This window comes from Tubulanus polymorphus, chromosome 2, assembly GCF_964204645.1.
Source record: "Tubulanus polymorphus chromosome 2, tnTubPoly1.2, whole genome shotgun sequence".
In the NCBI taxonomy this organism is placed as follows: Eukaryota; Metazoa; Nemertea; class Palaeonemertea; order Tubulaniformes; family Tubulanidae; genus Tubulanus; species Tubulanus polymorphus.
The window spans coordinates 20,814,296-20,840,573 of NC_134026.1; the positions used below are offsets into that span (position 1 = coordinate 20,814,296).

At 40.1% G+C, this 26,278-nt stretch overlaps 2 protein-coding genes across 2 annotated transcripts in view; one reads left to right on the plus strand and one right to left on the minus strand.

Moving 5' to 3' along the window:
• The window catches only part of LOC141898451 (selenoprotein S-like), a 63,547-nt gene that overhangs the window by 13,203 nt on the left and 24,066 nt on the right, over positions 1–26,278 (plus strand). The gene's annotated exons all lie outside the window — the stretch shown is intronic.
• The window catches only part of LOC141900228 (uncharacterized), a 33,668-nt gene continuing 8,999 nt past the window's right edge, over positions 1,610–26,278 (minus strand). The window contains exon 2 of the mRNA XM_074787022.1: positions 1,610–2,858. Within this exon, the coding sequence (XP_074643123.1) occupies positions 2,483–2,821 (339 nt within the window). The 5' untranslated portion in view covers positions 2,822–2,858 and the 3' untranslated portion in view covers positions 1,610–2,482. The remainder of the gene's footprint in view (positions 2,859–26,278) is intronic.

Sequence of the window (26,278 nt, forward strand, 5' to 3'; positions counted from 1 at the left end):
TCGATCGCTGATTGCCCGATTGCCATTTACGGATATACCGTATATAGTGTGCGCGAATTCTGCGCTGTTCATTATCGCAGCCGGGTTCTTCGGAAAGTCTTCGAAAGTTTTGGAAAATGGGAATTCCTTCATCAGGCCCTAGAAAAGCTATGGAAATTTTGTTTGTTTTTCTCTAAGGCTATGGGAAATGTGTGGAAAGTCGGAAAATGGCCTAAAAATAAAATTTTCCTTCCATATTCAATTTTAGACGTTGAGCCCAGATGCCTACTACCCACGTTTCATTTACTCATTGGAATTTTACTCAATCAAGTTTAAAGTTTTGAAGAATTTGTTAAGTAATGAACGTTACACGCACACGATGCAGTGAAACGCAGAAACAATAGCGTTGAATGTTTCATGTTTCTCAAACGCGCTCAACGCAGGGAAATGTTCGTAAACATGTTTCTGTCTGCTGTTTTCCGTGTTTGCCTGAATCATGCGCGTCGGGCTTAGCAAGTCTGGTCCTGTGAAATGACGAACCTGATATAAGTTTGTGGAAAAGACCTCGCTGATTTTGCACCGTACAACATCATATTTCCCGGCAAACTGCGACTTGCCGTTGTATTTTTTTTTGCGGTGAATAATAGTTTTTGTGATCAGTTTCACTTGAAAGGATTAACTCCTAAATCAATTCAATGTAAACTAGGAAGTAATGGAAATGTAATAGAAATTTAATCAATTAGGGAGTTTTTTTTCATTTTTGAGATTTACTGGCTATGATAGGCTATCATAGCCCATTAGATCCGCAATAGTCAAATTATTTCAAATTGGAAGCACATTGAACGTGGTCTTGGTGTATGTGGTCATATTTATGATGCGTAATGGTAATATAAATCTTTGACTGGTTTAAACGTTCCGTACAAAATCCCTTAGCCATTCTCCATATTGTTGGAATACTTGTTGTCGAAATCAACTGCAGAATAAAAATGTTTCTCATGTGTGTGTTTAATGTATCTGGAATTGAAATGAAAAGCCTAAATAACTTAATGTTTAAAAATAGATTTCTCTTTTACTCAAACCACTAGAAAAATCAGCGTAAGACAGAAGATGTACTGCTCCTCGAAAGCTACGGGCGACTTCGCGCGGCGTACCTCCCCGATGACTGCCAGAGCAACTTTGTCGACGGGAAACGACGTAGTTTTATAACTCCTGCCGGGAATACAAAAAACCCTTTGATTATAGTTCGTACTTCTCCGGCGATAGATTTTCGTGGCCGAAGGGCGTGAAAAGTCCGCCGAGTCTGCCACCTTTACGACAGCCTTGATTGCTCTGGGACTTTTCATTTTCCGTCCTGAATTCATCACAGACGCGACTACGCGCGAAACAAAATGCTTAGTGATTTGAGGGCGAAAATGAGAATTAAGTGAAAAATTAGTCTCTTTTTTGTTGTTTTCGCGTTTCATTTGTTTTGTTTTCGGGGCATTCCTATAGATCGTGTATTTTCAACGGGCTCATCCATCAATTCCGAGAGAAATAGAAAAAAATCCGTTGATCTCCGACAAGATTTAAATCTCTCCCGACGCATCGGGATAAACGAGAGAAAAGAACAACGATCACGAATTTACGGTAATTTGAAAAATGCTGTATTTTTTCAACGTCGCACATTCAGAAGGGAGTGGGTCGTTCGGACATGAACTTCAAAACGATGCGATTGTGGATACTATTTTTTAAACGATTTCGCAGGCACGTGAACGATCGAATGACGTGTATGACAAATTTTCAACGTTTGCCCCGGCTCGCCGTGTGGATTGTTCCGATAGATGCGAACTATATTGCCGCCAATAAACAAGTGCTTAGTTGATTTAGGTGCTGTCTAGATTGACGTGATACCTTACATGGTCACAAATGAGAGCGATTTATATTCTAAAGCCGGCAGCGTTTGATTGGATTTGATGATTGTTTATTTTTTCACCTGCCCATCGATTCGCGACATATATACACACACGACCATCATCATCATCATCATTATAGTCTATAAAAACTATCGCACACCAGGATCCAGTTCTTACATGTACGTAGCGGCATGCAATCGATTTTTCGCATTAATGTTATATTGTCGTAAGATGAACTTCGGAACTGAACAGAAAAACCGTGTTGATATTCGACAATATCGTTTCTCCCATTTATAAGTTGTTCCATACCGGGACACGATTTCAGCTGGAAACGACGTGCACATACATGAATATATTTACACAGTTTCATAATCGCGAGCCGAATTTAGCTGCTTCGATTGGTTCGTTCGTATATTGCCGCGCGTGTGTGTCGTGTGTCTGTGTTTTGGGTTTTTAATGTCAAAAAATAAAGTTTTCTAGAAAAAAAAAACGTTTGCAAGGTCTTATTAGTCTTTTAGTCTTATTTCGTATAAACTCGGCCGTGTGGTGTGGGGGGTTGGAGAGCGCACGTACGCGCGGTGCTCGCGCCGTCGTCGTCGTTGTCTAGATGATTACCTACGTCTGCCGTAGCGCATCAGTTTGTTCGCGACGCCCTTGTCCGGGATGCCGCCTTGCGCCACCTGCGCGGCCAGCTCTGCGGGCACCTCGGCGTATCCTTGTCCCGGTAGCCAGATCCACGCCATTTCGCCACGTTTCGACGGCGCGGCGTCTATTTTTAAGTCGGACATCGCGTTCAGCTGGTGGTGTCGGCGGCCGGCGATTTGTAAGAGGCGCGCGATCGTCGGGTCGAATTTGTTCGTTCGGCGGAGATCTTTGTCGGACAACGCGTCAGTTAACACGGCGCTTACGAATACCAGATAAAATAGTTGATATATCGTTGATGTCTTCATATCTATATTTGAGGGGAGTTTTTCAGTCTTTTTTGTCCTGAAAAATAGAAAGAGGTGTACATATATATAGACGTGCTGGGTTAATCAGAAGTACATGATTGTATATGAAAACAAAAGATCAACAATTCAGCAATGAAGGAAAAAGGGAAAAAAATTCATATCTATTAAGTGAAACAATATTCTTTGCGTGATATTTACAAATCCATGATATATGAATTTCGCGATGTTTTAGAAAATCGGTTTGTTAGAATCCGAACAATTTTATTGGAGGCAATTGATGGCCGAATGTAAAGTGTCTAGGTTTAAATATACAATGTCATATTTAATTCTTATAGGTTACCTTGAAGTTTACAGTATATTGAAGAACACGAGTTTCGTCGCCGATAACTATAACTTGTGTATTTTAGATTGAATTCATATTGTTTGAATCCAAATATGGGGCCGGTTCTGCCAGCCCTGTAGGGAATGTATATACCCTGAAAAGCAGTTCTTCTTAAAGTAGAATGAAATAGATGGATTATTTGATTTCTTATCGTCAATATTTCCATTTAAATGTAAGCTTTAGATATTTCATTAGCGATTGAATAACTATTTTATTTCATCATTCGTTCTTGATTAGAAACGTCATCCGTAGGGCCTTCCTTAAAAGATGGCTGACTCCATTAAACCCCTTTGAGATCATTGAATTGCCAATTGGGTTTAGTTTTTCAGGCACCTCGGGCTTTGTTTTTCAGTGGTATTAACTCTTAATCCTGGACGTGTTAAATTTCACTATCCCTGTGATTTGAAAATTTGTATCCCCGAGGGAGAGCGATACGTAGCCTAGGAGCGTAAAGCTTAAGCTTGACAAAATTGTTATGTCTGAATTTTTTGGCTTACTGAAAAATTGGTGAAATTGTATCTAAACCTAAACAAGATAACTAACTTGAAAGTTTATTGCCGCCATAAAAATGACACGTATATTGCTTAATATAGTCGAAAATGAATAATATACAAATTATATATAACTAGTGATCAATGAAGTTGATTTGGATTTGAATATATGGCTTATTGAATTCAATTGACCGGCAACCAGTCTAACCCCATGAATTGATGACGTAGAGTACATTTTCTCAAAAGCTATTATTCAAACTCATCAAAAATAGAATAAGAGTTATGAAATATATTCAGTGACGAAATGAATACCAAAATTCATAATTGTAATCGTATTGTACGCCAATATCGATGACGTAGTGCACATCGACTCGCACAGAACTCCTTGAATAACTGATACTCGGTATTTGTGTATATATGTACATTATAATAGTGGTATTTACGACGTCAGAAAATCTAGTTAAAGTTTATCATGAAACAAGGTCTTGTCCTCATAGGGGGATTGAACGGAGGCGGCCATCTTTTCCGGCTAAAAGAATGTCCTACGTATAACCCCGCTACTGCATGAATACATCGAGAAGATATTAGTTTATAGCCATCATATTTGTCCAGGATGTAAATCTCTAGCTAGTCAGTTGGCATTTCACGCAATTGTTGATGATGATTTTAGAGAACGAGGCGGCCGCGTTGGAGCGTTAACCAAATACGGTCATTAGTTGAATACACAACATTTGCTCTTTACTACATAAATGAACTATCGTAATCAATCTGTTGCGTGCGAGGTCAACGCCGAGTTTTACAACCGTGAAAACTCATTGAACTCTCTTCAGTCGCACGTCGTGAACTCTTCAGATTTTCGAGTTTACGGCGGATTGAAATTCCGCACTTGATTCAGCGATTAGATTTCAAGCTATGTTATGTTAAAATGTCTCTATTTCTCTCGTACTGAAACCTCCCGTCAGAGAAACTCGTCTCCATCATCGCCTAGTTTCGCCGAAAAGATCGGCTTGGCAAGTGACAGAAAATCGTTGGAAAGAAATAAAGTTTACATATACATTTCTATTTTTATGAAATACAGTAAATATCGCATTAGACAGAGGACTATGTGTCCATGGCAAAATATGAACGAGTCGGGTTTAGGGACGTTTTTGCAAACAAAAAAACGGATTTAGAATAATAGACATCCTATATACATGACATTCAATTAGAAGATTTATAAGTAGGTGCCATATAAACCAATAAAAAACGTTCGATTTGTAATTTCATTCATTTTGGCGATTGATAATGATAATAACAACATAATTAATGTTCGATTCAGGCAATTGCTCGACTTAGGAAATCCGAATTAGAGATAGAATTTTTAGGAAAACGAATGGCAAAATTTCGGACCTCATTATTTTGGCCGACTTTGCGGAGATTTCTCGATTTAGACGAATCCGACGCACAGAAGTTTTACAATTGCTTTATACACTGTACATTCCGTGATTACTGAGGTCTTTTCACATTATAATCTTTGCGCTATACTATTACCTAGAATTCAACAAGGCGGCTTCTATGCTTTAGATTATCATCCTTGCAGGGATTCTACCCGATTTCATCACGACTCAATCAAAAAATCGCGTTGCAGCACCCCGTCTTCGTGCGTGGCAGGTATAATGCCTGCCAGCCATCGTGTTGGAAACCCCAGCAAGGGTTTTTAGTTTTACTGATATATGTATTAATAATTTCAAAGTATCGCCAATAAAGGCTTATCTGTTCGCAACCGACGTGAACTACGATTAACCATAAATGATTGCTATCTGATTTGACCGGAAGTTTGAATACAGTCCAAACTATCGACTTTGGTTGGTTTTGCAAAACGGTCTCTAGTTCCTGCGGACAAGGAGTTTTGAGAGGTAACGAGAGCTAAGCTTGGTGGTGATTGATTTGTTTATCAGTTTTAAACTGCTGGGTCCGAGATTAATGACTCGCCATATTAATAACTGACCACACGACTAAACTGATAATGAATCGTGTGTCCTGAGTGTGTGTAACTGTCGTCTGCGTGTGCGGGGGTTCTCTATATTGACACCCGTGTAAAGCCGACGATAACAATCTCAATGACAAATTTATGACCACCCACGAAATGCCAGATCGACTGTCTCTTGTGATCGCTTCATTTGCATGCTCAATTCGCCGACAACCGGTCGTAAAAATCATACCATCTGTGATCGGAATATATACGGAGCCGACCTTTGTAATGCTGCATTCGTGTGTTTGATTGCAGCCAGGAGGTTATGGTTTGGTCATCGGTGATGGTGATTTTACGAGCTGTTGTCATTGAAATCTCTGGTGGGCTGGTAACGGTATCAGTTCATATATTAATGGAAAATATATTGCATCAGAAACGGTTCTAAGCATTCTCGACTGGATTTAATGATTTCTGACGAAAAAAAAGCTTTGCCAGTGTTTCCATGATTTCAGATTTCTATTGCGCAGCGCCGTTATTTCATGCCCTTCATTTGGAAAATAGCGCGCTCCCTCGCGCTCCCTTAAATCTTAAAAGCCTATTAGTCGGATGTTCCACGGCTCTATTTGATCGGCATTGACTCATTCTATTCTCATAAAATGGCTGGCTGAATCCACTCTTAGGCCGTGTAATCATGTGATGTGCATCCTTCCCCGGCAGGGATTCGAACCTGATGGCATCGAGATTGCCACGGTACGAAACGCTGCCCTAGACCGAGGTGCAGCTACACACGCGCGGCTAAGATGATGTTATTAAGCTAATCACATATCCCCTTTTATTTTAGCCCGGGTTTTCCGTTTATAGTTCTTCCGTGAAATCTACCTCGGCGATTATATACAACGAGCAATCTGATTGGTGCCGCAAGTTTTCGTGCGGTTAATCTGCGCGTGTACAGAAAAAGAGCACTAAGGACAGTTTCTATTTTCGTACAAAATGTCTAAGAAAGAAAATATCGAAGACTTGTCAGACTTGGTTGTTGTTCAGCAGTTTATATTGATAATATTCGATTTTATTCAATTGCCCTCAAGGCTAAACGAAACTCGGTGGAGGTTAAAAAATACGTGAATATCGACCAATTAAAACCGGAGACCGACGATTAATTTTGATGGAAACAAAACACAAAACGACGTATATACAAACAAAATGATTCAACGATCGATTCCGAAGGTATTCAATTCAAAAAAAATAGTCGATCGAACGTACGTGTACCGTCGCGCGCGCGCTGTTGATTTCGTTATAAAAGACCCGTTTTCGCGCATCGTTAGGCAACGACATTTAAACCTCCCGACAGAGGACAATGATCTCGAAGGCGTGGTTTTAAACGCTGCAAATTGATGCCGTCGCCGCCGTCACGGTTCGATCGCCGTCCGTCGATAGATCGAATTGATGCTAATATTTCAATCCATCAAATACCATCCCATATACAAAAATTCGTATGCACAAGAAAAGTAACTCTAGTAAGTCTATTGACGCCTTGAGAAATAACTCTTATGCGTTGCTTAATATTGTCGACGAAAACAGATTATGAAATCATAATATTAAGGATCAATAAAGATATTTTGGATTTGAATATATCGATAATTGTATTGAATTGACCGGCAACCAGTCTAGCCCAATATATTGATGACGCATCCTCTCAAAAATGATTATCAAAATAGAATACGACTTACGAAATATGTTTAAACGCCAAAATTATTAATTGTATAAGACAATATCGGTGACGTAGTGCACATTGACTCACATTATCATAACGCGCATACTAGGTTTCAGAACATACAATAATATTGTAATGGAACGATGACCACACTCAAACGTGGTGAACGGATAATGAGATAAAATCCCACTATTTACAGATTAAAAGAATTTAAAATCAGAATTTATTTATTAAATCTAAAATATATAAAAGACACGACGTTTCGATCTCACCCTAGAGATCATCGTCAGGTGATTTTAATCTGTAAATAGTGGGATTTTATCTTAATATTGTAATGGTTTTTACAGCATCAAAAAACTCAGATATTCGATAACACAGTCAAAAGGTGAAGTATGAAATGTTAGTTATAATTGAGTCGTAATTAGGTCGTTGATTCTTATTGAAAAACCTTATCTTACTACACAAATTGATACTCTTGAATAGAGGCGAAATGATTAGCGCACATGACGAGATAGAAATCACGAAACAGAAACGTTTTTCTTGCTTGTTTCGTCAACGAGCCTTGCTCGGAAACATGAAACACGACATGATAGCAAATCCACAACGGACATTTATAGCGGTTCTCTTGAAAAGTTCACATGAAAAACTCAAGGAAAATTCGTACAAACGAGTCGAGTACGTAGGCTGGCCTTATATATACGTTAAGCCTATTCGGCAGCGTTTTAAGGAATTACAAAGGAAGCAAGGCCTCGGTAAGTGATCTTTATTTCGGCGCTGACTTCATATAGCTACATGTACTTCCCCCACGGGGCCACATGTGTCTTGAAGTTCATCCGTGGAGCGCGATTGTGAAAACGAAATTGCAAAATCTCCGTTGATCCCAAAGCAACCGCCGATGCAAATGACAAAAAAAAAACAATAAGCCGACCGAATTTGATCGTGAATATCAGATTATTTCAGAAGTCGCGAGCGTCTGAAAGCTGAAAAAAACTATACCCGTACATAATACGATAACTTCATTGTTGGAATATTTTATTACGACTAAAGGGGTGGCAATTCCTTCAAAGCCTATTATAGTTTTTAGATTTAGTTTAAACATACCCCATTGAGAATTGAATTTTTTCATTCAATTCCTGTTGTCTCATTTCATGTATTCTCGGAATTTGTCATGGTAGTACGGGTTCGAGCAAAAACAAATTCTACGACCGAATGTCCTTCATACGAGGACAAGAATGCGGCTTCCATTGTGTACGATTTTTATGAATGTTATCGGCAGTTAAAAAAGCAGTTTGTTAGGTTGCAGCGTCGTAGATTGCACCCAAGTGACAAAATCCAATGCTTAGCGCACCTGAGAATTTTCAGTGAAACGAAGCATGGCTCTCTTCCTCTCGGGGACAGGAGTACTTGCCTCACACCAAGGGTGGCACCGTGGGCGTCAGGAGCGCAGTTCGTGTTGCTTTTGTATATGCTGTTTTTCTCAGAAAAAACCTGACGCCTGATGTGTGTTCTGTTATTGAGAACTGTAGAATACATGGTGAAATCTTATACCATCTAAAAAGTATGATGAAGTTATACATTAATTTGATCCTTATTTAAGTCTAAATCGCCTGGTGTTTGTAGTTTATTTTGTCAGTTGGTGGTTTTTTTAAATTCATTTCTTACTTCGAAGGTTTGGAATAACTGACTCGCGCGAAACGCGTCGGATCCCGGAGTGCGATCAAGCACCATTTTATACTTTATACTTATTAAAGATTGCGAACAGTGGCACGTATGCAATTCCATTAAAAAAACGTTACAGTAACGTTGTATTTAACACAGATTTAAAGTTGGATATTTTTTTCCGAAAAATTGTTCTTACGAATTGTGGAATTTAATGAAACTCAGCCAAAAACTGGACAATTGGCCTCGATCTATTTCAACGTTTTACAATTCAATTCGGCAAATAATGCAGACGCAGTACACTACGTCAAAATACGGGGGACGGTTTTATTCAGCGTATTCCGCCCTTCGCCAAATAAATATATCGTATTTGCAGTGCTCGGGTCCATAACACAAGGCAACTCGGAAACACGGAATCGAGCATTTTTCGTTTCGGTGAAACGCGGTTGTTTCTGTATTTCCCTGTGCTGCTCTAAGTAGCGCTGCTGTCGTTTTGCGTTCGGTAACGAAAATCGTTGATTTATTATACGAATATCACATTCGCTATCGTACGAGATTACTGGAATTAATGAAATCATGATTTTCTTGCGACAACTCTTTGTAGGGCACAATTCGCCGCACAGGACTGTGTACAGTACATATTCCACGCTATCAATGTACGAACTTATGTACCTTTGGGGTTACGACGGGTGGGCAAAAAAAAACAAACGTGATCAATAATTTCATATGGAGAAACCATCTTGCCATAACTAGAGAAAAATCCCTGGAAGCCGCTATTGGAACTAAAACCTGAACTTAAAAAACCCACGGCTCTAACCACTCGGCTGATTTGACCAATGAGGACACTGACCGAATGTAACCTGTTACTCGTGACGTCCTACTATGGTGGAATGGAATATGAGAAGTGTAGAAATGTTTATGTCGTGAGTAGTCTGCGTAGTTTCGACGCGGCCAAAAAAGTGTTATCCTATTTATGATGCGTGCATTCTTAAATGCATTTACCACCAAACGAAGTGTCGGAGTCGATCATTCACGCGCGCTGCGAATTGAAATTGTGAATGAAAATACTGTTGCTTATTTCGAAAAAAAGAATTCCATAGAATTCGCTGGAATTCGCTGGTGTGATCGCTGATTGGTTGTTCGGAAGAATCAAAAGAATAATCATGGGTATCTGACTGATTAGCTTAATTTCTGGCACGATTAGCTGGACACATGGACGACGGAAGCACAAATTGTTGAATTGCCAGTGATTCTATGGGGGATGTTGACATTTTTGCGACAAGTTCATCGCCACTCCTGGACAGATCGTGGACAATAGAGTGCGACCCGAAAGAAATAGACCAGGCGCACTCGACGGTCATCAGGGATAAGCGCTCCGTCCGTGGCCTCGCGAAGCAAAATAATCTAAATTTATCTATTTCCTTATGAATAGTCAGTCATCGTTTATTTTTGTATACGCGACATCTCTATGGCAGGAAGTCATAGTCAATTGCCGACTGTACCCGCTCGCCACTCGGAAGACCCGTAATAAGTCACTATCGTTGCACGAGCAAAGTTGACGAGGAATAGTGAAATACCTGCAGGAAGTGACAAACGAAATTTGTTCTTCGCGATACTTCACGACCGCGTAAAAAGCCTCTGAACAAACACTTGCGTCTACTAGTTGTATTCCGATTTCAGATTTTAATTTATTGCTCCAGAAATTGTACAATTTTTTCGAGCACCTGGCTATATGTCAATCCATCCCGTTTCGGAAGTTCTCGCTATAGATTTTAGTCTATCGACATTATATTTCATCGATAACTCGCAAAGACGTACAACAATAATATACATAGATACTATTCACGGCCGCGTAAAAAGTTTTTAGATATACAATATTACAGTAACTCCAGGATTTATGAAGTATATATTCAGTGAAACCCGCTTAATCCGGTTCAGCTGAATCCGGATTTTGGTCTTATTCGGAGAATATTTGCCGTCCATTAATTTGTTCATTAATATATACAGCAAAGTGATTTAATCCGGATTTCCCGTAAGTCGGGTGAATGTTGATGTTGTGATCCGAATTAAGCGAATTCTGTATATCATTTTATACGCAATTTAATGCGTACAATGATGGCTCGACGTTCCATTATTTATGTTGCATCATTTTTGAGCATATTTAGACGTCGAAATCTCGCCGAAAATATAATGGGCGATGTTTGTGAATGAAACGAACGAGGCACCTCGTGAAGAAAACCCGGCGTTCGGCGCGCGATTATCGCAATAATCCTCACGACGGAGGTGATCGTAAGATGATTTGGGTATGAGGATATCGTGGCTGTAACGATCTCGCGATCAGCTGCGTCTCCGACTGGCGACGGAAAACTTTTCAAACTCGTCGTCGTCGTATGCGACGCCGCCATTAGACACGCGTACGGTCAGGTGTTTTTGTGGAATCACTTCAGGCAGAGAAAAACGATTCGATTGAAGAGTTATCTAGATGATTGAGACATTAATGTATTATTTCAACATGGCAACATTCGTTTGAACAGAAAATTAGAAAAAGGTAAATTTTGGACGTTGACCAGCTATTTGGGCGTGGGGATGCTGCCCATATCGCATTTGTATTTCAAAAACATTTCGGACCCGAAAACCTTTCCGTTCCGCGTGATGACATGACAGGTTTTATCTATACCAGGAAGTGACACCAGGTATCCCACCAGATGGTGTGACGGGCACTCAGTCTTGCGTTGTCAAAATTAGTTCAATCCTCAATGAAATTTGAACTGAATTTTTAGTCTCCCGAATCAAGATATCATCACAAGACCCACCAAATATACTGAAGATTCATTCATCTTCTTGGATATCGGTGTATTTTTCATTTTTCTTAAATAATTGATCTATTTAAGACGAAGTTCATTTAGTTTTCATCGCAATACAGAAGAAATTGAACGCGGAAGACCGAGTAACTACTAGCGAACCTTGTGGATCTTCGCCTGTCACACGTGGAATCCTCGATGGCCACATGGGGTTCGGCTTTCGTTACGTATAGTCATTGCTTCGACTTTCAATTAACCATGATAACTAACATCGGAAGTCTTGCTCTGTAATGCTATATCGAAATCTATTTTCAGGCGAATTCGAGTTTGCTATTCGATGAACACGCGCATCGTTTTTGTAATCAATCATCGAAAAACTTTTTGGTGTAACTGGAGTAATTGGCTATTTAGATAATGGCCGTCGTGTTTCCAGGTGCGGAGTTGACTCGGTTCGTTGTGCTTTTCGTCGTAATTTTTTTCGCCTTGGTCAGTGTTGTGCATTATGCCCATTTATGCAAAAATCTGACCATGATATCCAATCAAACTAGAAAACTAACCTGAAAGTTTATCGACGCCTTGAAAAATAACGCATATATCGCGTAATTTTGTCGAAAATGAATAATATAGTATAAATTATGTGATATTAAGGCTTGTGCTGTGTTCTTCATTATACTGCCATTCACATTATTTATTGTCTTTTCTTGTTTAATTGACATATTGTTTCGTATTTTAATTGACATATTGTGTAAGATTGTATGTATGATGATACTGTATCCGAAGTATAATGAAAAAAGAAATCCGATTCAATTAAGGATCAATAAAGTTGTTTGGATTTGAATCTGTGGGTAATTGAATTGACCGGCAACCAGTCTAGCCCCGATATATTGATGACGTAGTGCACATCTTCTAAAAGTGATTAATATAATCTATCATAAATGAAATTAGAGTTATGAAATGTATTTAATTCTAGAATCTTAATATAAAAGATAAGCATCTTCCATGTGACATGATGTCGACTGATCGAACCGAATTGCAGTTTCGTAATGCCGAATCACACGCACGCGGCGAAAACATATTGAATTAATTTTGTACGGCCAGTAATTTACATCAGGAGTTAGGATTGGCAATGATTTTATAATCTTCTGTATCTATGCTGTGCTATTTCGAATGATTTGGACATCACCGGATGATTTTGAAAAACTTGGGATGATAGCGTTTTATACGGCGAAGTCGATGTACGCACGCAAAAGGTTAGACTTTGTCGGCAAAGATTAGGAAAGAAATAAATGAAAGCGAAAAACTGGCTGCCGCTGTTTAGAGAATGCCTATACGGAATGACGAAATTTCGAATCCGGGATTAAAATTCAATCGAGTGTAGAACGCCCATTGGTTATTACTCGGCGCAAAGTCTCTCCTCCGCTGAGTCGTTGTAAAGCGTGTGTTTGAAAAGAAATTAGAAAGCTCGGAAAAAAGAAAGGTTGAATTTCCTGAAGCAAGTGTAATTTTCCGTCAATCGCGCGAGTCATGGCGTGTTGCTCTTAAAGAAACGAACGGTAATAGTCAGTAGTTTTAGTAGCCGAAAAGAAATAGTGGTGATACTGAAAAAAAAAACCACGGAAAACCATTTAATAAAACTGGCGTGAAAATGATTTAGATGAAATACACTTTTATATCCAATTTTCAATTTTTGAGGCTCACTTATTTCCATCACCGCCCAGAGATTGATACCGTCACTAATGTCTGTTTACTAAAGTTAATGATTTGAAATGTTGGAAGATCAAACATTTCAGGCAAATAATTCGGCTTTCTTCATATTTGTTCTACCGATTAATTAATGAGTCACGGTGTATATAGAAAAATGATGATTTATGTCGAGCAAGATTTCGTAACAATGACGCATTGATTTTGTTCATTAAATCAAATTCGTATTGCAAAATATATTTTGGAACATCGTTTAGAATCTCTAAATGGAATAAACTTTGATTTAAGCTTGCTTGGTGCAGATACTGACCATTAAATCATGAGAAAATGACCAGGATTTGAGAGATGAGATTTTACAATTCGTTAAGCAATTCATAATTGATTGCGGCCCCAATATCTTGTAAATATGCTTTTTGACGCCGTAAAATCCGTTGCAATAATGTTTATATACGTAGATAACTACCATGCTTTAATTAAGTAGTACCGTGTGAGTTGATGTGCACTACGTCACCAATCTTGGCATAATAAAAAAACAATTACAATTGTGAACTTTGACGTTCATTATGTAATCAAAAATATTTCATGACTTATTTTCTATACAATAGATATTCGCGTCTTTTCAATAATGATTTTGAGTGGATATAGCCTACGTCATCAATATTGGGGTTAGCTCGGTTAGACTGGTTGCCGGTCAATTCAATCATCGATATATTCAAATCCAAAATAACTTTATCGATCGTTAATATTATAAAAAATCGGTGTAAGACTAGTTGCTAGTTGCCGGTCAAATCAATTCAATTGTCGTAATCAAATTTATAATTACTTTATTGATCACTGATATTATATTATTCATCGACGATAATATCAGTCAATATGTATGGTTATTTTTTCTTCAAGGCGTCAATAAACTTTCAATAAACAAAATTTCCTCGTTCTATTATTAGAGCCGCTACTATGCATGGCTTAAAAAATCGAACGCACTGAGTGTCGAATTATGTATGAACTTGGCCGCGGATCTAGTAAAACCTCGCTAATTTGAACGATCGGATGTTCGGAGTGACTACACCTTCGGCGTGGTCTGTAACGACGCGTACACAGTTATGCGCGCGGGAGGGTCGAGTTTCAAAAATCAAGTGGACGGCGTGGAAATTAGAAATACCGTAGTTCAGATTTCTGAAATTCTGATCGGAATGAAGAGGTCCATATCTGAGCTCGACTCAATATGTAATTGATTGTCTCCGTGGCTCTTCGCCGATGGCAGCTTCGCTTTGCAGGCAATGCGATACCGTGTGCGACGTCACAAACATAATCTCTATATTACAGAGAATACGCTATGCTCTTGGATTGTCCCTCTTTTCTATTTGGGGCCAGTTGCTGAAAAGTTAGTTAAAGATAACCAGCGGATATTAAATTCCATGATCCAGTTGCACTGTCGTGAGTTAAGATTTGACTCAGAATTAACTCATTGAAAATGAACTAATTTTAACCTAGAGTTAACGCTAACTCACGACTGTGGAACTGGATCCATGGTTATAACGAACTATCAAAAGTTGGTGCGAGTTAACTAGTATGGGTAGTTGACGTGGCGACAATATATCAACTTACTATCCACTGGTTAACTCTAACCAACTGAGCAACTGGCCCCCGAGTTGTTTTTATTTGGCCACACCTGGAGCGAAATGGAGACGTGGGGTTATCGCTGGCGCCGAATTCTTCCATTTCATCCGAAGCAAAAAAAGTAACTTCGAAAAAAGTCGTGCCTTTATGCCATGTCTCGTATTTCAGCAGCGATGTTTGGGAAAATCTGACATTAAAGGATGCAGGTCTACTTTCAATCTTTTCGCTAGTTCGAGCTGAGGATGCCGAAAAAATTAAACTGAACATGCTACGGAGACCTGGCTATATGTCAATCTATCCTGTTTCGGATGTTCTCGCTATAGATTTTAGTCTATCGACATTATATTTCATCGATAACTTGCAAAGACGTTCGACGATAATCCATAGTGCGAACCTAGGAAAAGATTTAAAATTTAGAATGAGATCTGTTTACTGAATTATAATCGATTTAAGTTTGGACTGCAAAAACGCGGTGTATTGAGAATCGAGATGTATCCACTCACTTTTCACCAACATGTCAAATGCATGAAAAGTTATGGCTTTCTCCTTTCCGTTGGGCTTAAAACTTGATTTGGTCTGCCGCCCATCTACCTTTACATTACTTTTTTTTAATCAAGAACATACCCGAAAGCTATAGAAATGTATACCGATTACTAATTTTATTGCGATTTACAAAATTCTGGCAGATTAGGGAAAAATTTAGGTAGGCCTAACATTTTAGCCTTAGGCCTGATGGATAAATGAAGAAATCCTTCACTTCGAATTAGATTATACAGAATTTATTTTTTTAAATTTTATTTCACAACAGCCGAAACGTTGTGGTTTCAAAATGATAAATTCTATCGTATAATTTAATTCGAAGTGTGGGATTTCTTCATTTATCTACAGTGTACACGGATAGTGTTATTCCGAAGTGTGGGATTTCTTCATTTATCTACAGTGTACACGGATAGTGTTTATTCGACTACTAACTAGGCCTGATGGAGTTTCGGAGCAATGTGGGCGAGTGGTTATAGATTTTGAGTCGGTGGGATTTCAGATTTTGACGTACGAGCGTCCACGAACAAGAAGAGACTATTACCAACCGACAATTGTGTACCTGGGGCCTGATGTATGATTCCTGAACATTGAGATATTGTAGATGAAAATTCTCCCCGGAGAATGATGACTGGTGCGCAGCCACGTACACGTATAGAGTGCCGCTGATCACATTTATTATGGATATTACACTTAAAATACTCTTGAAATTATTGTCATGGTTAGACTGCATGCGCATTATTGTCGTTTTAGTGTCTGGAATATTGCTTTCCCCTGTCCAGTTTTTTTTTTTCAAACAGGCTGTCCGGCTAAGAAACAAGTTATCCTAAATGACAGTGCTTCATCCGATCTGTACCGATTCAGAGTCTTGTATATGTCATGACCTAATCGGTGTACATTGTGAATGTTTTTTGAACCGAGTTTTTGGATGGTCGAAATCAGTGTTGCTTAACAACTAAGCTGCCGTATAGCAGTATTTGGTTTGACCGTTTTCGAAATGATGAGCTTGAAATCATGTTTTGGTCTTCGCGCATCTTTATATCCGAATACGCTTGCTGTGCAAAATCATATCGAAATCCGGATTTTCGGAGTCATCCTTCTCTTTAAGTGGGTAGCCGTGGATGGACTTGATTTTCGTGTCGGCTTTCGTCGGAGTCATCCTTCTCTTAAGTGGGTAGCCGTGGATGGACTTGATTTTCGTGTCGGCTTTAAGAGCTTCCATCAGGAAAACTTGTTTTTCGTAGAAGAGTTAGGCTTGGGAGACTGGAAAGCGGAAAACGGATTAGGATAAACTCGGAAAATCGTAATCCATTATTGGCAGATTATTGAATATTTGATTTCGATGCAAAAAGCGACGGTTTCTATCCTAACGTTTCGGTTGACTGATTACGGAACAAAACACCGGCGAATGGTTTTCCGAAACAAACAACAGAAAAATGCTAAATAATTAAAATGCTGATCTCGCTGTATATACAGAACCCACGACGATGTCGTCTGTCGCGAAGTCTCCCATCTTATAAATATGTATACCGGCCGACGAAAAGGAAAGTTACCTTCGATGAGTAAATTAAATTCTGCACAAACGTCGGGCTTTTTCACGTGATCTCCTGGCCGTCGCATATTAGCTAATACGCGGAAAAGATTCGCTTTTCGTAGATCCACTTATTCATATTTAACGAAATCCTATTTATCTATTATTCAGCGACTAAGTTATCGTCGTCATATTTCTCGAATCATCAGTAGCGGATATGTTTTTTTGTTATTGTTTTTATCGTTTAGGGGGCTATACACCGACGACCTCTTTTGCACCCGCATCCTTCAAAAATGAATTGGATGTCTCTCAATTTTCATCAAAGTCTCCGTTGAAAGTCGATGTTGAAAGAAAAGTGCACCGTGCATACTGCATTCCAAGAATATACAAAGTCCGTCCGGTTTTGTTGATAAAAGGCATTTTAATTCGTATCAACTAATAAGTCCAAATCAAATGGGGGGGGGTTAATCTACGATTTGTAGAGTGGGGTTCAACCGTAGGAGAAAAGGGCAAATGAAATACTGAGCAGGACGTAGAAAGGTAGCCGCAGTCAATCTCAACTGGTAGGTACGGCGGCCGGGACGCTGTATACATGTATATAGACTGTAACACCTCTGCAAATAAAACCATTATGTCAACGAATGCAAAATAACCAATGCGTTAAACACGAAGAAAAAGATCAAGTATGAACGGAATAGATCATATCTTGATATTTTGTATTCTTAGAACCGATTTTTCAGGTTAGGCCCCGTCGTGTAAAAACATGCTCGAGCTTTAATGTTGTAACTTTTTGAAGACCGAGTACCTAAGTAATTATTAGAAGTAGATCTCCGGATGAGGTTATGTTGTTGAATTCAGATTCTGAGATGGCATCTTCATTTACGTAATCCCCCCAAGTTCAGAATCCGTAGATGAGGTACACGTTTGAGTACATTTAGGTGAGACCCTTTTTTAAGGGATGCTCCGAATCCTCAAAATCTCAAGATCTTTGAAATACCACTGAAGTATGAAACAAAACCGACACCATTCTGCTTTCCTAATAAGATCAAAATCTGCTGTGTTCCAGAATTGATCGCGACAAACACGGATCTCTTCGTTTTATTATTCGAGGTCGGGATATTTAGCCCGCTGTCTGCCGGCATTCGCGCGACGGCCGTTTAAAATTTGTCACCCATATGCCTGAGCAATTGATAATAGGCGGTTTATTATTTACCAAGCCATTTCGCTTGGAGAAAATGCCCGGCTAATAGTCATCCATATATCAGTAGTTTATAGCGACTGACTTTATAAATCATGTTTTATATCGGCGGATAATTCATGGAAGGTGACTTCGAAGAGCTTCCCGCATAAAAATCAAGGTAAATGCTCGCAATATTCGTCTATTTGGAATTGCCGTTCGTTATTGCTGCACCGGTCTACTCTCCGCTCTCTTGCTGACGTGTGCTGTCCGTTGCCGCCATATTATCGCCGCCATCGTTTGCGCACTTTCTATTTATAGTTTTACGCGTTTATTCGAGGTAGAGATTTAACAATTCGCGCCCGACGTCAAAACTGTAAAATTAATCAACATTTTACGGCTCCGTTATGATAGTTAATCTCTTCGTTATTTGGCTGAAAATGTATAACTTGTTTCTCATTCTATGCCGAGTTTCAAAGTTGACCCGGTCGCCTATCTTCCTCGTACTTAACGCCATGTTTTAAAATCACAACAAGCTAAGCAAAACAGCGCAGGTATTGGAATGATCTGAATACAAATTTTTATGCGTTTTATACAATGACCCGGGCAATTAGGAGAAACAAGGTATCATTTTTAGCCCTATACTTTGGTCGACGGAAACCAAAGGTTCGATGAAAACAAAAAGTTTTCTACACATTGAAAACTTTTTTTATATTACATAACATATTTATGTAATATGTATTATATTCGCTGTTCAGTATAGTCCTGATGATAAATTTCGTTCATTAATCAGGCATAATTATCGGTCACAGTTGCTTGAGAGTGACTTTTCCGTAATTACAGGGTATATCATATCAATCACGCAACCACCTTTTGAAGGCTAGGGGGGCTGAGGTCCATTCCAATTCAGGTGCGTTCTCATTGGCTTATCTAACCGTAACGCATGCGCACTAGCGGGGTCTCTTAACCTTCGGTTTGGTCTCCTAACCCTTAACTCTATACTTATCCTAAGCCTATTCCTAGTCTTAAAACAGACCCTGAACCTTACCCTCTGGACCCTTTTCTCGTCCTCTCAAGGAGTGTTCTAACCCTAACAAGGAAACCTAACCCTATGTTGGTATAATGTAGGACAGCATATTATAGATCGATTGGAACTAGACCTCCTAGCCATCAAAAGGTGGTTGTGAGTGATACGATATAGGGAAACCCGCAATGACGTGGTACTGGTTTTTCATATCGTAGTCGACTTATGGCTTGGTCATGTAGCCAATCGCCGTTTTAATGCTTTTAATGTGTTCTGCTTCGATTAACCGTCATTCTGTGGGCTCTAAGATTGAGGGAAATATAGAGAAAGTTTCTCTTAAGCTGGAGAAGTGAAGCCTTTTTACTTTCATGTCCTTGTAAAGGCTCGCACCACTACGCCTCCATTAATCGGTAAAGGCTGCTAGACAGGCTATATGGACTGCTGCAACTTATTTCTTACTCATCCCGATCATTGATTAAGCTTTCGCATGTCCACAAGCCTAAACAATATCAACATCTGCCTTTTGATGGACACTCGTCGAAGAAATGATTGAGTACATATCGTGGAATTGGAATTCACCCCGCAAACATGGGACCTGAAATTGTTTATTATGAATTTCTTGTTAAAGTTTTTACGCCCCAATATACTTCACTAAGAACTGTAGTGCCTGGTGTTGTTTGTTGCAACGGCATCCTACCTCGACAGGGATTCGAACCTGATGGGATCGCTACACTCAGCCACGGCACGAGCCCCCTGTCACAGTAGACCGGGTGCGCAGATGCATGCGCAGGTTTGCCGCGCGAAAACTTGCGGTACCAATCAGATTTCCCGTTGTGTAATCGCTGAAGCAAATTTCACGGCAGAACTATAAGTGGGAAAACCCAGGCTGAAATAAGACGGGATATCTGATTGGCTAGTAATAACATCATCACTCGTCTAGTGCGGCAGGGTTTCCCACCGTGGCAATATCGATGCCATCGGGTTTGAATCCTTGCCGATGGTGGATGAGCAACTGAGAGCACTGCGAGAACAACCACTTCCAGGGATGTCTGAACCCAATACGTGCCATTGAGCGAAAGTATGCTATGACGATTCGTGCCGCCAGCTATAAGTAAAAAACTCCTCTTTACTGATTCAATTTCTCGCCTCTCTCAAAAATGAAAAAATATGATTCCTCTGACCGATGGTAATAATATGATTTCCCGCGTATAGGAAAATACCGCGTCACTAAATGATCGCGAGTCTCATATGGCGCGGCATCGCGCACAGATTTACGGCACGGGCATTTTGATTATAACTCAATTTTGCCGGTGAAAAGTGAAGTAAATTCGCCCGTTCCCGGATCGTTCGCGAAATCTTCCAACAGCCGCTTCGACGACCGAGATTAGATAGTATTGGAGGTGAAACCGTCGGTAATCAGACGCAATCTCGGGTTTCGCGCCGGCACAGGAAACCAGATGATCTTTCGCCTTTTTGCGTCGTTATTGGTTCAATTATTCTCGCGCGCGCGAATAAAACAAAGGCAAATTCGACGGCGCTACAGCCGCGTAATGGATGTTCGTATACACTCGCCACTTTCGCTGAAGTTTCTATTTCCGTTGCGAGAAAAAAAAACGAATATTAAGAAAATTCTCTACATATTATTATTGTATGATGTACGGTACAGAAGAATGATGTACGGATTTCGAACGAAGTTGTACATATATAGTATGCAATAAACCCAACTTAATCCGGATTGATATCACCGATGGAATTAATCCGTTTTATGGCAAATATACGAAAGAGACTAAGACCAGAGACGCCGTCCTGTTTATACCAAGTCCGGGCCCGGGTAACCGATTAAACTGGGTAGATTAGTGACCGGAAGACTGATGTCAATCTCACAATTCAGAGGTAACAAGTAAAAAACCTATACGGCGTTTATAGTCCGGCGGTTTCGGAGTTTATCTTAACTCCATCATCAGAAAAACCAAACTGATATAATATCGAATTACAGAAATTTAAAAATACTGTTGTTACCATGGAAGGTTGTATCGGGGACATAAGACAAGATACAATCGCTAAGATACACCAGTTAGATAGGCCTACTGAAAATGTATTATGTAAAGCAGATATGGCTGATTTCACTGCCGTTTTAGATGGCGGTGTCTGGTGAAATCAAACATGTTTGATATGATGTCCCGCTTCTTCCTAACAACGTAACGGAACTTATTTTAATTTTTCGGCTGATATTTCGGTGGTAAACGAACGTCGAATCGTGGAAACCTGACTGAAAAGTCAGTGATACGATTTTCAAGACCGCCTATAAATGCTTACGTACAAAAGACCGAAGAACCCCTTAAGACCGAAAATATCTCGGTTCATTCTCCCGATTTTATCGCCGCCAACCAGAAAGAAGTCGCCGCGAACGCTCGATACCGCCGTATACAAAGGACTGATAATTGCCACTCGGTATAATATCGATGACCGAATCCCTCTCTTCCTCGATCGACCGTGGCTCGAGTCATAAAAAAAAAACGATCGTCCGCTGTAATGCAGTTTTAAACGGGGCTATTATGATTATATCTGTGCGGGCGTATAGATCATCAACCTGCCGAGACTATTAACATCGTCCTTATACCCGCGCGTCAATCCAAGTAACCTTTATATGATTGCGCTTTCTGCTCTACGAAATGTACGGCTTCATTAACAACAATGCAATCTGTAGACTGTTGACATTTAATCTATTAGCTTACTTACGAATAAATCTTTTCCGCTGGTAAACGACTACTGCTGTTTTATATGATGATAACTAAACTATTAAGGACCCTCCTTGATTTTTTTCGAGATGGCATCGATATCTATTCCACGTCCGGAACGATCATACTCGTGACATTTAATCTAGCATTAATGAGTGCAATTAGTTTTGCAATTCGAAATCGGCGTCTTCACCTCCTTTGGAGTTGCGGGTTTATTTTCTTGGAAAAACCGCCCAGTTCAGAAGAAAAGAAGAAATTATCATTGTTATTATTATTTTCATTTTTTTTCTAAAAGATTATTATTCTTTATTATCATCATTATTATCAAGAATCCTTAAAACCTATTGACCCATGGCAAAAACAAATGGAAAACCACGTGGGCTGTTAAGTATCCTTCATCTGGATGCTATTTTTGGTTAGTCAAAAGTGTTTGCAATTCTTTGTTGAGAATACTCAAAGCATTTTGGGCGATTTTAACTTGAAGTAAAGGTTTGTCTGAAGCCTTAGTAAATTCATCAGGGTGGGGGGGGGTCTGGAGTTGGGAAACGAACAGCCTGAATTCATTATCTTTATTGGGTTATTTCCATTGTTCGGGTAAGGAAAGTTTCCTTGGAATATCATAACAATAGTAATAACGACAATATCTTTTCTTTTATAGTTCAGTACTGTTATAATCACTATACTTTACAATGTATGAATATCAGCGCTTTACTTGTACTTTTTTACTAGCTTTACCGGTACTTTTATTAACGCACATATATCGGGGATGGAATTTCTTCCGGTTGCGAAACAGGGCGCGAGACTAGTTCGAACTGCGCGCAATCGCGTGCGTTCAAATTGTCGACTTACTCGCGGCCATTTGCGAATCGGAGCTATTAAATTGCTGGTAATTGCATTAAAAACATTTGCACGCCATTCTCGAGGCCAGCACGCGCTCGCTAATTCTAAAACTAGCGTCGTAATTGTGCAAATCTCTCTCGCCCGTTAGAAAACCGTTTCGATTCGCGCTTTGTTGTCCGCGCGCAATCAAGGATTTCATCGTGTTGCCGATTGTGTATATTTGATGTTTTTTCCCAATTACGTAACTGGATAAGTTAATTACACATATATTAGCGCTTAATTAGATTTAATTAATATATGATCGATCACATGAAGCCGGTTTATTTCACGTTTTCCACGAAAATATTTTCAAAATTATCATAGTTTCGTCAGGCGACGATCGCCCCCGAACCAAATAAACTCTCGAATAAACGCCTGCGGGTAAACCCGTAGACAAACTAAGAATAACGCCTGTTCTCAAAGAACTTCCTTGGCTGCCTGTCCAGGCTAGACGCGGTTAACTATACGAGCAATCGTCTCAAGATCACCTCAAGTTGAGATGATTGCTCCCGACAAAATCTTTAACTCTACGAGCAATGCTCGTTTTGTCAACAACTGTGCACCGTTGTGTTCGTGGCTGTGGGCCACTCGCCTGAAGTACGGTTGAGGGGCGCTGTCGCTCATCTACCTTCCTTGCTTTACGTTTTCTCCCGTTTTAAAACTAATAAATATGGCGAGCGTGCATTTTCCACTTTCCACAAACCTTTGGAACAGACTACCAATTTACATCCGTTGAGCTGATAATGAAGAAACATTTCGCAACTCTCTTAAGACGCATCTGTTTTTGAAGTACTTCTCGCCGATAGCGTGTTGAGCGTGGGGTACTGCGGAAAAGCGCTTAACAAGAACTCGTTGTTATTTTCATTATGAAACTTTAGATAGAATGTTTGAAAGCGAAGTGCCCACTGTTTGTTTAGATATTATAATATCGTCGTGAAATTCTCACATCCTGATCGGTCTGATATTTCAACGAGTTTCTGAAGCCATCGCCCCGAATGGCGACGATTGTGACGCAGACTTCGATTCTCTGCGTTTTGAACTAAGCTTTCTAAATTTGGAATGTAGACCAGTTTCCGACTATAAGCAAGTTGATTATATTATTCGGCGCTCGCCTGCGATGCAAATTGCGATTAGGTTCTAGCAGCGAATTTTATTGCGAAGATACCAAACAACGAAGGACAACAACAGCAACGAGACCGCGCCGTCGTGTTCCGTAATGAAGTTTTCTCACGATTCAGTTTACGCTTGATTACTCCTCATTTTCTAATCGTGAAATTCTTCATTACGTCGCGAGTTATGATATTACATGGTTCAAACATCACCGCCGCTTATTCCGACAAGGCGACGAGCGCGCGTCAGGTCGACGAGCTCGGAACTCGGGACCCGCCGCCGTTGTGTCACGTATAATTACAATTTCCGTCCGACGGTAAACGTATGAGACGACACGATCCGATTCTCGCTCTTAGTTTGGCTAATTGACGACGTGATTATATTTCGCCGGACGCTCGTTCGTTCTTCGATTTCGATGCGAAATTATTCAGATTTCGCCGCGCGATCGGCTGCCAATCGAGTCACGAGAGACGGCTTGAAGTTTGCGCTTTCTTCAGGAAACTTTTCCGCACTTCTTTCCGTGTAGAGATATTTTCGCTTTAAGAAAAAAACACTTCCTCGCGTGAAAGAAGGCGACGTATTTTTCTCGCTAATGAAAAGGAAAACATTGTTTCTTTATTCAATTTCAATTGATGTAATGTTATCTGGCACGTGAAGGCAAAAGTCATCTAAAATCCAGGGGCGAGTTTTATTGGCTGGTGTTAACTTTTACCACCTCCCTGCTTTAACCCATGGGTTAACTCAACCCGCGGGTTAAAGATAATACCAGTCTATGAAACTCACGCCGGGCTGATTTTGCTGCATGCAGCGGAGTCGGGTGATATATAGCATTTGGTTTTAGTTTAACATTTGATTAACGTCCAGCTCATCGGTGTGAACCCTGTTCAATTTAAAGCACGATCTTTTGCGCTAGAGCATTTTCCCGCTATGCACCACGCTTAGTTTCACCGCAGTTCAAGGACTCGCCTAAATACAGGCTTTCAGACAACACTTAGAGGCGCCCATCTGAACTTTTTTAAACAGGATACCTGATGTATAAGATTTCCTGGACGGATAGGTTGCCGCGGATAGGATGAGGGGCGCAGTGGCCTGTCGCTGGTCTCGTCAATCCAGGGTTTATGGGTTCGAACCCTGGAGGCGCTAATAATGCCATGCGTAATGCTCGGTGGGTGTTGATGGTATTTTTAAAAATTACGGGAGCGAATCTGCCGGTGAAAAGCAACGCATAATCGGATCGGCGTAATACATATAGACCTGTCCGCCCAAGAAATCGGCGTCGGCGTCCACACTATTCTCCCGGTTACTTTTTTATTGCGTAAACAGCCGATCCATACCAATTTTGTCTCGTGTAAACACCATCTCTACACACCAGCGACGACTGGTGATATGTTTTACACGTATCATTATGAAGCGCGTGGAAACTTTTTTTTATCGCCGACTGCTCCTTCCGTATCAAACATTCAATTATCAGCCGAGTAAATCAACACAAAATACTAGCCGTATTGGCATTTCTGGCGAATACTCGATGATATCTTTTGTCGACTCGCGTCGGCTATCATCTTCCTACACGCGGCCGATATTGCTAGGCAATACGCGGTATACATCACTCGTAATAGATAGCCCGTTTTCATCCCCCAAAAATTCTTCTCCTGGCGTGACGATAAGTGATGCTTTCGCTGTTAGATGAAGTTCTATATTCGATACAGTTATGAATAGGCAGCCGGGAAATGCCACCCGCCTTCAAGCTTTTTATTTTTTACGCGGTGTTAAGATTGCGGTGTTTTATATTCTAACAACGCAAAAACCAAGCGTCACGATGACAGATTTTGAGTGATAATATTCTGCTACGTAGTTTGCGTTACTGCTTTCAGTTTTTTTTTCTTTGCCAACCAGACACACTCATTATTTGCTAACGGACAGAGGGGCGTTGCAGCTCGGAATGTGATATATGTGTCGTCTGCTGGCATCGGCAACGTAATAGTGATGTAAACAAATTTCATCGGACGTTTGGCTTGATTGCTCCAGGTGTGCACTGTCTATCCTTTTCCAATACCGGTTGTAGTGTCTAATTCTTCCGATTCCGCTTCCAATTATTCTACGTATGTTATTTATTTTCTTCAGTTCCTCTTTTTCTTAATGCTTTTTGCC